The sequence below is a fragment of the Oryctolagus cuniculus genome, chromosome 1 (assembly GCF_964237555.1).
Source record: "Oryctolagus cuniculus chromosome 1, mOryCun1.1, whole genome shotgun sequence".
Taxonomy (NCBI): Eukaryota; Metazoa; Chordata; class Mammalia; order Lagomorpha; family Leporidae; genus Oryctolagus; species Oryctolagus cuniculus.
The window spans coordinates 122,376,725-122,389,697 of record NC_091432.1 but is presented as its reverse complement, the minus strand read 5'-3'; the positions used below and the strand labels follow the sequence as shown (position 1 = coordinate 122,389,697).

The 12,973-nt window shown below is 51.8% G+C and overlaps 1 protein-coding gene across 13 annotated transcripts in view; it reads right to left on the bottom strand.

Annotated features, from left to right (window-relative positions):
* The window catches only part of FLI1 (Fli-1 proto-oncogene, ETS transcription factor), a 142,840-nt gene that overhangs the window by 41,946 nt on the left and 87,921 nt on the right, over positions 1 to 12,973 (bottom strand). For all 13 annotated transcript variants that reach the window (XM_051847967.2, XM_051847958.2, XM_070048312.1 and 10 more), the window contains 2 exons: positions 10,614 to 10,768; positions 6,374 to 6,577 (listed from right to left, as the gene is read on the bottom strand). In XM_051847967.2, the coding sequence (XP_051703927.1) occupies positions 6,374 to 6,577; positions 10,614 to 10,768 (359 nt within the window). The remainder of the gene's footprint in view (positions 1 to 6,373; positions 6,578 to 10,613; positions 10,769 to 12,973) is intronic.

The window sequence follows — 12,973 nt, the reverse complement described above, 5'->3', positions numbered from 1 at the left end:
AGGGGAGATCCACATACGTGGGATCTTTCGCTGCTGTCTGGGTTCAGGTGGCTCCTGCCACGGTGGGCATGTCTACAGCCCAGGCAGGGCCTGGCTGCAGGCTCAGGGTGGCTGAAGTGCCAGGTCTCAGTTGCTTTGCCTTTATTATTTTTTAAATAAAGTAATTTATGTATCTGAAAGGCAGAGAGAAGGAAGAGAGAGACACAGAAGCAGAGATAGGGCATGGGTAAAGCCGCTGCCTACGGTGCTGGCATCTCATATGGGTGCCGGTTTGAGTCCCAGCTGCTCCACTTCCAATCTAGCTCTCTGTTATGGTCTGGGAATGCAGTAGAAGATGGCCCAGGTCTTTGAGACTCGGAAGAAGCTCCTGGCTCCTAGCTTCGGATTGGCACAACTCCGGCTGTTTTGGCCATCTGGGGAGTGAACCAGAGGATGGAAGACTGCTCTCTCTCTCTCTCTCTCTCTCTCTCTCTCTCGCTGCCTCTGCCTCTCTGTAACTCTGCCTTCCAAACAAATAAATACACCTTAAAAAAAAAAAAGAAACAGAGACATACAGAGATATCCCATCCCATCCCTGGTTCACTCCCTCAATGCCCACAACAGCCAGGGCGTGGCCAGATGGCAGCCAGGAGACAGGAACTCAATCTGCGCCTCCCATGTAGGTGGCAGGGACCCAAGTGTCTGAGCCATCACTGCTGCCTGCCGGGAGCACATCAGCAGGAAGCTGGAATCAGAAGTGGAGCTAGGACTTCAATCCAGGTCCTCTGATACGGAATGCAGATGTCCCAAGTGGCACGTCAAATGCTGTGCCACACGTCCATCCTGGCTTTATTGTTTCATTAAAAAATATTTGAGAAGCAGAGACAGACAGAACTCCTACTTGTAGGTTCATTCCCCAAATACCCAAAACAGGCAAGACTGTGCCAGACTGAAGCAGGGGCTGGGAACTCAACACAGATCTCCTACTTTTGGGTGGCAGGGATGCAAATACTTGAGCTATCACCTGCTATCCCCCAGGGTCTGCATTACTAAGAAGCTGCAATTGGGAGCTAGAGCCAGGACTTGAACCCCAGTACTCTGTGAAGTACTCGACCATCTTTTTTTTTTTTTTTTTTTTTTTTGACAGGCAGAGTGGACAGTGAGAGAGAGAGAGAGAGAGAGACAGAGAGACAGAGAGAAAGGTCTTCCTTTGCTGTTGGTTCACCCACCAATGTCTGCTGCAGCCGGGGCACCCCGCTGATCCGAAGCCAGGAGCCAGGTACTTATCCTGGTCTCCCATGGGGTGCAGGGCCCAAGCACTTGGGCCATCCTCCACTGCACTCCCGTGCCACAGCAGAGAGCTGGCCTGGAAGAGGGGCAACTGGGACAGAATCCAGCACCCCGACTGGGACTAGAACCCGGTGTGCCGGCGCCGCTAGGCAGAGGATTAGCTTAGTGAGCCGCGGCGCCGGCCTAAACACCCATTCTTGCCTTAGCTTTAAAATGGGGCTTATAAATAGTTGTCCACGTGGTGGCCACATGGGGGCATCCTATCTATGCAAAGTGAGTGACATCCGGGCAGATGCCTGCCCAAGCCCTGTGCTCTCCAGGAAACTGGACAGCCCCATGTTCTGTGGGCAGCTTTTCTAGAGCCAGCCACTGGGTCCTGGAATTTCAGGTGTGGGTGACGTCACACAGCTGCTGTCTAGGCAGCTAATGTACCAGGTAGGAAGAACAAGCCCCTCCGGCCAGGCCAGGTAGGCTCCAGCCTGCCAGACCCTCTGGCAGAGTACACAAAAATTTAAAAGCATAGCTCCCTCTTAGACAACCAGAAAATATGATCAAATTCCTGTTGTGAACGTGTAAATCTGATACCAGAACTTCTAATCCTACAAAACGTCTCATTTTCTACTAAGATGCAAGAAGACTTATCAGAGAAGAGCCAGCACTTTGGCCCCTTCTCACTTAACCAGTCCATGGGAGGCCAGCACTGTGGCTTAGATAGTTAAGCCTCCACTCGTTGCGCTGGCACCAGGTTCTAGTCCCAGCTGCTCAACTTCCGATCCAGCTCCCTGCAGATGCACCTGGGAAAGCAGCAGAGGATGTCCCAAGTGCTTGGGCCTCTGCACCTAGGTGGGAGATCCGGAAGAAGCTCCTGGCTCCTGGTTTTGGCCTGGCCCAGCCTTGACTCCTGTAGCCATTTGCAGAGTAAACCAGCAGATGGCAGATCTCTCTCTCTCTCTCTCTCTCTCTCTCTCTGCATCTCTGCCTTTCAAATAAATAAATAAATACTTTTTAAAACACAACAAAAAAACTCTTTGTGATAGGATTAGTGCCATTATAAGAGATGGGAGAGGGCTTGTTCCCTCTCTTTACAACAACAAAATCCATGGGCTCTCAGACCTGTTTCTCCTCTACTGACTTTGCCCACAAATCCCTCCATCTGCACTGAGAAGCTCAGCTATTTTCCTTCACTGCTTGTCAAAGTGGGAGCCCCACTCCTTCTCTCCCCAACTAAAGGGCATAATAACAAAGCACATGCTCTCCTTCTTCTTGCCTGGACTCTGTCACCTCCAACCCCTGTCCCCAAACACTGACCGCCTTCTTAAACACAAAACATCCACTGGAAGTCAGTCTGGAAAATCAACAAAGGATCTGAAAGATGAGTTGGTCCGCACAGGGCAGTCCTCAGCCATCCTGGGAGCCAAGAGTCACTGGCCCATGCCCTCCTGCAGGCATCCTAGCAACCAACCATCACCCAGCACCAGTGGGACCCAGAGGCTGGGACTGCAAGGTCAAGGCCCATGAAAAAGAAGCAGGAATCAAAGCATTTTTTCCTGACAGTGGATCATTTTAAGTCTAAGTTCTTCAAAAGACGATCCCCATATTATGTTGGGGCACTTTGCTTTTTCAGACTTAGTTCAACTATTTTAACTTCTGTTCATGCATAGTCTGTAGAGCAATGCACAGCCCACTCCGCATTGTGAGTCTTTGCACGCAACGAGGTACCATGAGCACATCTCACAGGACTCGTTTTTGTAGCTGAACAGTGGTCCTGTCTTGAAATCTCCTGCTGCTCACCCGCCATGCCTCTGGTTCTGGGGCTGCGTCCTACATTTGCAAATGTCCTCCATGCATGTGCTGGAGATCTGCTGGCTAATAAGCCTCCTTCCAGAGTCTTCATATTCTGTTGGCTTTGGGGGCATGTTCCTTAAGAGCCACAGATGTTCTCAGAAAAAAAAAAGAAGAAGCCATCCACCCTTTTTCTGGCCAGGCTACCTCCCTCAAGTATCAGACTCTCCACCCTCTTTCTCTTCCACCTGTGCACTGCTCTGCTCCATGCTCTCTGTGCTCTTCCAGTAGAAGAAATATCAGGTACATGATTTGACATGAGTCACTGGGCAGGGGCCACAAAAACCCTCTCCCATGGGAAGGACCAGGGACCCTGCCCAAGACCACCCACTCTAGTTTCACTTGTGGTTAATGCAACTCCCAGGTGTCCATCACAATGCCAGTCTTGAGCATCATGGCCACATCACCAGCCAATGCCCCTCATACCTTAGGGGTAAAAAGGCTCCAAACCAGGAACACAGGTTACCATGATTTCCCCTGGCCTGCTCCTCCCTTGGAAGGTACTTCAATCAACTTTTGCTTTAGTATCCTCACTTTCATCTCTCTGAACTACAATTTCTTTCTCCATTGGTGACAAGGAACTGAGACAAGCCAGATGCTGCCGGGGACAAACCATCTCCTAAGGTTACCGCTGACCGCCTTCTCACTCTGCTGGGCCTTTTGAGCACCAGGTCTTTGTCTCACCTCAGGGTCTGTGGCTTGGCTTCTTGGTAACAGGAAGTCCTAGCAGGGGCTTGGGTTGTTGACGGGGCAGTCAGAAAGCAGGGCCTGCGGTCACATGGCCTGCATGGGCTTTCCCCATGTGCAGTTAGAATGCACTTGAACATCCTCCCAGCAAAGCCCTCTTCCTCGGAACCCCCAGTTCCTGGGCCCTCTCGCATGTACAGCATGCGCTCCACACGGCTGCTGTCACCTCTTGTCCCACCAAGGAAGCAAGAGAGTGAGGGGCCCATCAGTCTTCTCCTGCACCTGACTCCAGAGAAGCAGATGAGGCAGAAGGGTCCCTGCTTCACTGTGCTGGTCTCTCCTTCCCTGCCCAGCCTCTGCCCACTCACTTCCCCCTGCTCTGTCTGGCTTATTGCAGAATCCTGCTCAAAGAGCCTATTCTGTTTACTCTACAAGTAGTAAAGGGCCTACAGATATAGATCATTAGAAAATGTGAATTATTCCAAACTCAGAAAACCTGGATGGAAAACTGTCTACGTTTTTGGACTTATTTCTTGGCCAACCTCATGTTGCAGCACCACTCAGACATGGGGTCACTACCCTGGTGCTAACACCGCACCATCCACTGGCTCCCACAGGTTAGCCAACACCTCTAAGAGGTGACCCGAGAGCCTGGGGGAGCGTCCAGCCCCATTCCAGACCACGGGCACACTACTGCAGGAACACTGGATTATAACGATGGTGAGTGAAACACCCACTGAGCAATGGAGAACTCAAGAGGAGCCAGGAATAGCAATGGGCCCCAGAGGAGCTGTCTAAGAGCTCAGCTTTGAAGGGGGCTTAAAATCATGTCACATTTTCCTGAAGCTGAACTCCAGCGAGACTCCCAACAGCCTGGGCATGTGCAGCCAGCACATCACACGCAGGCTGCCCAGTTGGTCTTTGGACATAGCTGCCGGCCAGCAAGGCCCTGTGTTGAGTGAGCCCATGTCTTGTGCTCCCTGACCCTAGTACCTTCTTTTCAGTCCACAGACCTAGCCTTCAATCCTTGGGTATAGCACATGTGCCACCCGGCCTGCACCCCTTTAAGCTGAGCTTGAGGTCCTCAAGAATCCCCATCCTGTGCTCGGTGACATTTCTTAGTTTTTCTTTCTCTCTTTCTCTCTTTTAAGGATTAGCTAATTTATTTTGAAAGGCAGAAAGAGAGAGAGAGAGATCCTCCATCTGCTGGTTCACTCTCCAAATGGCTGCTGCAACAACCAGATCTGGGCCAGGCTGAATCCAGGAGCCAGGAACTCCATCTTGGTCTCCCACATGGGTGGCAGGGGCCCAAGCTTTGGGCCACCACCTGCTGCCTTCACAGGAGCACTAGCAGGAAGCTGGGTGGGAAGCAGAGCAGCGGGGACTTGAGCTGTCACTCCGATACGAGATGCAGGCACTGTAAGTTTCAGCTTATCTTGCTGTGCCATAACGCCAGCCCCTTTGTGACCTTGCATAGCAAATGAAGTGCACACCACATTGATGAGTTCTTGGTGCTAGGAACCCAGCCTTATATTAGATAAACCCTTAAGCACTCTCTCTTAAGCACTTCCTCTCTAAACATCTTTCCATTCTCCTGGCTGAACCAGGAGAAATCTGCCAACACCTAACCACCTGCAGCATCAGCGACTCTCCCTGTTTAGTAAAGTGTGCAGGTAGTGCAGGGTTATGGGGTGCCCAGGTGATGCAAGGATAAGACGAAGTTAATCTGAGGGTACTTCAGAAAGCTCAGGGGGAAGTGATGTGAAAAGATATGTTTATTTTGGTGCAAGAATTTTTGAAATCCGTGTATACAAGGGATCTTGGGAAGGTTCATGGAAAATCAGGACAGGCAATGGGTGCGGCAACTAAGACGCTGCTGGAGATGCCCTCGTCCCTTATCAGGCACTTGGGTTTGGTTCCCCAGCTCTGCTCCAGACTCCAGCTTCCTGGTAATGCCCACCCAGGGAGGCACGCATGATGGCTCAAGTACTTGGGTCCCTGCCACCCAGGAGGGAAAACCTGAATTGAGTCCTGTCCTGGGTTCCTAGTGTTGGTCCGACCCAGCCCTGATTGTTATAGGCATATGGGCAAGAGCAAGCAGATGGAAGACCTCTCTTCTCTCTCTCTCTCTCTCCCTCCCTCCCTCCACCCTCCATGTCTGCCTTTCAAATTAATAATATTTTAAATAGATTAATGGAAAATGCATATGATGAAAAAACTGCACAGGTTTCAAAAATTTGTCGCATCTAAATAAACTTACCTTTTCATTTTATTTTCCACTAATTTTTTGTAAATTTCCAAAACCTTAAATCCCAAGGCCAGGAACTCAGAGATTCCTGCAGGAACTTCAGACCATTGCTTAGGAAAATACCAGCCAGGGCATCTCTATGGAAGAAGCGTCTAGAAAGGAGTTCTCAAGGGAAGAGCGTAACTGGCCTCTGGCAGAACCGCCAGATCACAAAGCCCCACTTTTCCTCCATTCCTCTTTTACCGTCCTTGGCCCTTGAGGTTAGGGCCAGCCGGCTGCCTGGGAGCCGGGCCCCTGCCACCCGCCCTGGCCCTGGGCTGCACTTACTTTCCCTGAGGTAACTGAGGTGTGACAAGAGCACTTCTGTGTTATAGAGGGAGGTGGCGCGGAGGAAGTCCTCCTTGTTCATTTTGCACAGTTCCTTGCCGTCCATGTTCTGGAAGAAGGACGTGTCGATCTCCATCAAGCCGTACTCCTTTATCGCCCACTCCAGCCACTGCCGCACGTGCTCCTGCGTCCACAGCGTGGGGTCTGCAGGGGAGATGACGGTTAGCAGGGGTGGCCTGGGAGCCGCTCTCCTCTGTCTCTGGGCCTCTGTCTCGCTGCCCCTCCCCTCTGTCCTGCCATCTCTCCACCTCTCTCCTCTACTTCTGTCTCTTCTCTCTCACCATCTCCCTCTCCCCCACTCTCCTCTCTCTCTTTCTCCCATTCCCTCTCTCCCCTTTCTCATTCTATCTCAGTCTCTCCCTTCTCTGCTTTCTCTCTGTCCGCTCCTCTCTGTTCTCTTTACCTCTCTCCCTCTCTCCTTTCTCTCTCTCTCTCTCAGAGCTGGTTCCCTTCTAGATGTCCCCACAGAGCAATCCATTATCCATTGGGCTCCATGGCATTGGGGAGCTTAGCTCACTCACTCTAATGCTTTGGGGTGGGGAGCAGCTGAAACCTTTGCCTGAGCAATGGGGACATCAACGTGAAAACAAACACAGCTCCACAGCCCCCAAAGACCACTGCCTCTGGAAAAGGAAGCCTTCGCATTTTAAGAATATGACTGAACCTAGGATAGAACCCAACCCCTCTGATGGCTGTAGAAATGGACACATCACACTCCCACTGCCATTCCACCTGTGCAGCCAGGAGACCCGCCAGGGCTCATCTTTGGTGTAAACCCAGTCTGGGTGTTCTCCCCCTTGGGGGCACCTGTGTCAAAGTCTCTACCAGATCACCCCCTCCCCCAAAGGTGAGAAGTGGTGTGAGAGAGAGAACCTTTTGGCCCTGGAGTGAAACGTGACTAATGGAGAGACTGAGCCTCTCCCAGCCCCTGGCCAACTAATGCCTTCTCAGCTAGAGGGGATGTGTGTGTTGGGGCGGGGGTGCTGTGTGCTCTCTGAGCCAGTGATGGGTTCCTGCAGGTGCCCAGGAGGAACACACTCAGGTCTTCACTGGACAGCTGAATGCTACTGTGCCTCTCACCCTAGACAAACACCAATCCCCATGAGTCAGGGAAGGCACAGACTAAGCAATGGGTTCCCGGATAGAAGTTCAAGGTCTCATTCAGCCTCCAGCTTCCACAGAGTCTATTTTACGTAGCAGGTTGATTTTGCAGGAATGTCCCTGCTACCTCTCAACCAACTCATGCTCGTATCCTACAGAGTTTCTTGGTGAAAATGAGAACCAGCTTTGAAGCCTAAGAGTGGACGTGGGGAGGATGTGGTCTCTCTCACACCAGCAGCTGCGAAACACATCCCCCAGCACTTTCACCCTGAGCTCCGGCTGACTTTCCTTGTGCACCCCAGGTTCTCCCACTCACCTTGGGTTTTACAGGTGAGGACCTGGGTGGCAGGGGCTGGGGCTGCTCTGCCAGGTGCCCAGCACCAGGTCATCCATGCATGTGGGTGGTTGCTCGAGGTGCTTGAGGAGGAGGAGCTATTTGGGGTCCCAAGTCCCAGGCTGCTGCCCAGGGTCAGCAATAGTGCAGTGCCCTTGGGCAGCGACAGCTCATGCTGCCATGGCTTGCTTTGTGCCAGCTGCTCCTTACATCTCGTCTGTATTTATCAAGGGAATCCTGCCAAAGGGGTCTTATCATCTCCATTTTACAGAAGGAAAGTGGAGTCTTGGAAAGTTCAGTTCCTTGCCCCCCAAATCCCACTGCTGGTGAGCATCTGGGCAGTCTTCCGAGAATTCGCTTCGAGAGGCAGGCCCCCTCCTGCCGTCTCGCCCCTGCCTCAACTTACCTGTGAGACTCCCCAAACCAGAGCTCCTCTAACGTGACTGTGCAAGTATGCACACCGGCCTCTGTCTCAGATAAATTCCTGGCTTTGTGTGACTCTTTGACTCTCCAGAAGCAATCAGGCATGGGCCATGGTAAATGGCAATAATTTTGCAACATTTTACAATTCTCGAGAAAAACATCCCGGGGGGACTCGGATTATGCAGCATATTATTTCATGCTTCCCTTCTCTTAATTCCTCACTTTTAGCCTCAAATTCAATTTTACACCGTGTATTTTATTTATTTTATTATTTCCTCCCTTGCTTCAGGCTCTATCACAATATTATTTCTCTCCCTCTACTGCACAATGAGTTATAAATCTTCCACTCTGGATCATGCTAAACTCTTCCAAATGTATTTCCTGGATGATTTAGCCCTAGTTTCTTCCCATCCGAACGTGGAGCTGGTGATTAACCAGGGCCCTCGTTTATACTTGTCTTAAAATCCCGTCATAAATTCAATCGGTTGTTCCACTAATGTTTTATTGCTTTGATTTGTGGACAGGCTCATTTGAGCCTTTCCCTCGCATCCAGGAGGCTGACCCGGGGAAGCCAAAATGTTGGAGGAGAACAAGTCGAGATCTAGCCAGCGGTAAGATCCTGAAGTAAATCTATAGCTCGTGGATTTATTATGCATAGTGCTTTGAAGACTGTTTATGTGAATTTATGCTATTTTCATTATCGTGGTTATAGCTAACTTGGCCCATTGAGGCCTGACATTTTGTTAGCCCTTTTGAAAGCATTTCAACACTCATTAAGGGTTGGAGGGTCAACCAAGCAATCTGGCCACTTCTGCCCTCTCCCCAAAACGACTGCCAGAATGAGAGGGTGCCAATAGTTGCTTCAGGGCTGTCTCAGAGTCCCTGACATGTTGGTCCCCCAAGGCTTCCTCCTATGCTGGTAGCCATGTGGCTGGAGCAGAAGAAGAGTTTGTTGATACCATTGGAGCAAAGGCCTGGTGAGGCTCAGCTTTGGCTGGGAGGGGGAGACAGAGAGGTTCCCACCTGGTTTGTTTTATGGTGGGTTCATTGTCTGCTTTCTTTGGGTGAGGAGGGAGAAAATGCACTGGGGTTAACCTTTGCCAGCTGGTCCTTAAGGGAGCTGGGTATTGCGATATAGACAATGCAGTACTCATGGTGCCTGGCATTGGGAAAGACCTCCATCAGTGGGCGTTCTTCTTCCTCTTCCTTTGTTAGCAACTCGGAAAGGCTTCCTGAGCAGCGTCTAGGTCCTCTTGGGTAAAGAAGCCCCACCCTCCACACAAGCTCTCCTCTCCTGTCTCACTCGTCCCCTCACCTTCCATCCCCTGCCACACTGATTTTGGCCCGAAACACCACCATGGATGCAGCCATAGTCCCAGGAGATGGTGAGATGCAGCTTCCCACAGAAAATAAACACAAAGGGTCTGGGAAGGGGGCCCATGGCACAGTCACACCTTCGGACCAACTCACAAATTCCTTGTCATTGCCACTTGCATTTTTACAAGTGAAAGGGTTTTGCTCTGGGTTAAGTGGCTTTGGTCAAGATCATTTAAAAACTTTTTGGTAAAGTTTTAATCCCTGCCCTGGCACTGCCTTTGCTTACAAGGTGGATACTCTAGCTCCTTTGCCCTGGCACTGGCTCCACACACGGCCATTTTCAAATCCCCTCCTGTGCCCGGGCAGCTGAGCTTGCTAGTGCTGGCCCAGGCAGAGAGCCCGGCTGATGGACTGCGGGATTGAACAACGATTGTATTTTCTCTAACCAAGAGCGCCAATACCTAGGAAAAAGAGGCTATTTTTACATAATGACATAACTTGTGGCACACATGGGAAGGCACTCCGTTGGTTAAATATAGCTGTTCCTATTTTAAAACTGAAAAGCTGGCTTTGGAAAGGTGGAACCCAGCGGTGCCAGGAAGTCCGTGCCTAAAGGAAAGGACAGACCTCGGTGGCCGCCCTCCTCCTGAAAGGCCACGTCGGAGAGTCCATGGGACTCCTTGGGAGCCGTGGCCTCCCTCCCTCTGCAGGCTCCCTCCTAAGGGACCATGCCGCTGAGGTGGAGTCTGAGGCGTGGTCTGTTTGAGATGGGACTTTGGGAATTGGCAATTCAGGGTGCCCCTTGTGTGTGTGTGTGTGTTGGGGGGGGGGTCTATCTTGGAGGGCAGCTAGGGAGAAGGCAGGATCTGTAGAATTCTGAGTTTTCCATTTCCATAGAGGATAGGGAGGTGGGACCAGGCAAAGGTTTCCTGCATGCCCATGGCGGAGGCCTGTGCAGCCCTGTGGGCCTGCAGGGAGCTCCCGGCAGCCTGGTCCCAGAGGTACCTGCAGGGACGATGACTCTTCTCTCGTTGGTGGTCATGTTGGGAGGAGGGGGCCCGTTCTTCTCGTCCATGTAGTTGTTGTAGCTCATGGCGTTGGCCTCGCCTCCGCCCACCAGCTTGCCGCACTTGCTGATGCTGCAGTCCACCGGCGACTCCCTAGAGCCAGAGGAGACAGAGCCCAGGAAGTCATCGCTGATGGGACAGCAGGCCCCTGCCTCAGAGCCGGGGCCCCAGTGGCTCAGACACGTGCCCAGCTGCTTCCCCAGTCCCAGGCGGCGTAACAACCCTGTCTCCTGCACCCTGCAGAGTGCCTGGCACGGGAGGTGAGTGACAGATGTGTTGTCAGCAAGTTGTTTCTATTGCACTGTAGCACACTTCTTTATATACCTTGTTGCATTTGAATTTCCCAGGCACCTTCCAAGGTAGGCACGGCAAGGCTTCCATCTCCTTTTCACCAATAAGGAAACCGAAGAGGGTGGTGCCTACCCTGGGTATGCACAGCTAGTGATGGTGCACGCAGGACTTAGGGCTTTCCTGTCACAGCCCACATGCCAAAGAGACCTGGAGCCCAGGAACGTGCATGTGGTACAGACGTTGTGGCCTGTGGCCGTGCCAGCTCTGGCTACCAAGCTCACAGGGAAACCCATACGGAAATTCACAAAAGAGAAAGCGAATCATTCAACTCAGCCTTGAGTCACGCAGCTCAATTAGCACCTGGTGTTTTGCCACAGAGGGGACAGAGCACCTGTCTGGAGACCTGCAATGACACCCACCTGTGGCCACCTGGCACCCTAGAGGGGGTGGGGGGCGGGGGGAACACACCTTCCTGTCCTTGCCCTGCTCCTACTCAGCCCCGCCAGCAACAGCAGCAGCAGGACCGAAGGAGACGACGGGCAGGCCCAGCAGAGGCTGCGGCCGCAGTCAGCCAGAGCAGGAAGCGTCGGTTCTGGCAGCCTGGGAGACAGCCAGTTCCCTCAAGAGCTCCAAACCCGGCCTTCATACCCGGGTCAGATAAGGTTCAGATTACAGCCTCCCAAACCCAGGCCGCACAACCTCTCCAGACGTTCCTGGCCGCTGCCCTCTGTCACTCTGCCGTGGGCACGAAGGACCACCAGGAGGCTCCAGGCAGCAGGGCCGTGCCCAAGAGGGACCCACCCAGCCCCACAGGCGGGGACGAGTTGGGAGGAGGGAGACCAGCCCAGGGCTTCCAGACTCAGGCGGGGTGGGGGGCGGCCTGAGCACACTCAATAAAGAAAATTAAATGAATTTGTTTCTTAATCTGAAAGGAAAAAAATATTGAAGATCACTTATCATAGCTGGGAGATAAATGCTCCACTGAGATATTAGAAGTCAGACGGTAATTTTTTCCTGATGTCTTACAGAGGAGAACATGGGCTGAAAATGAAAATAAGATGTATAACTTACACATGTTAGAATTTAAGGTTTTACTATTCGCCTACTGTTTTTCCAGGCAGAGAACCAAGAACCAGCCGTCAGAGTCCCAGATTGTTGAAGGTTTAATGTCCCCATGGCAGGCGGAGGGGAGGCAGTAGCACATCAGGGCTTTTCACCAGCGCCGGGCCCTTTGGCTTCTGCCGTTGAAGGACTTGGCCTGAGATGAAGCGGCTCCAGGCAGACTGCGGGCCTGCGTCTGAGCACAGCGTTGGCCTGGCTGCCCTGGGTCCCCTCACCCAGCCTACGGCTGACTGCATGGGTGCACGTAGCCATACACAGGCACACGCACACGCTCCACCACATACAGATACACACATATAACACACATACACTGCCACAGACATGCATGTGCACACATATTCACTTCACAGACACATGCATACACACGTCACCATACACAAACACATGCACACATACACTCCACCACCTACACAAACACCCCCCATCACACACACGTAACACACACACATTGCCTCAGACACGCATGTGCACACACACACTTCACCACAGACCCACATACATACACACTACACCATACACAGGCACGTGCACACACACACTCCATCACCTACACACACAGAGAGAACACATACACACTGTCACAGACACTCATGTGCACATACACACTTCACCACAGAAATACATACATACACACTTCACCACATACACATACACCATCACACACACAAAACACACACTGCCACAGACATGCATGCATACATACACTTCACCACATACACACACACACATACTCCACTGCATACACACACAACACACTCTGACACAGACACACATGCATACATACTTCACCATATACACACACATGCACGCACACACACACTCCACCACAGACACAACACACACACTCTACTACATAGACACACCATCATACACACAAACACACCA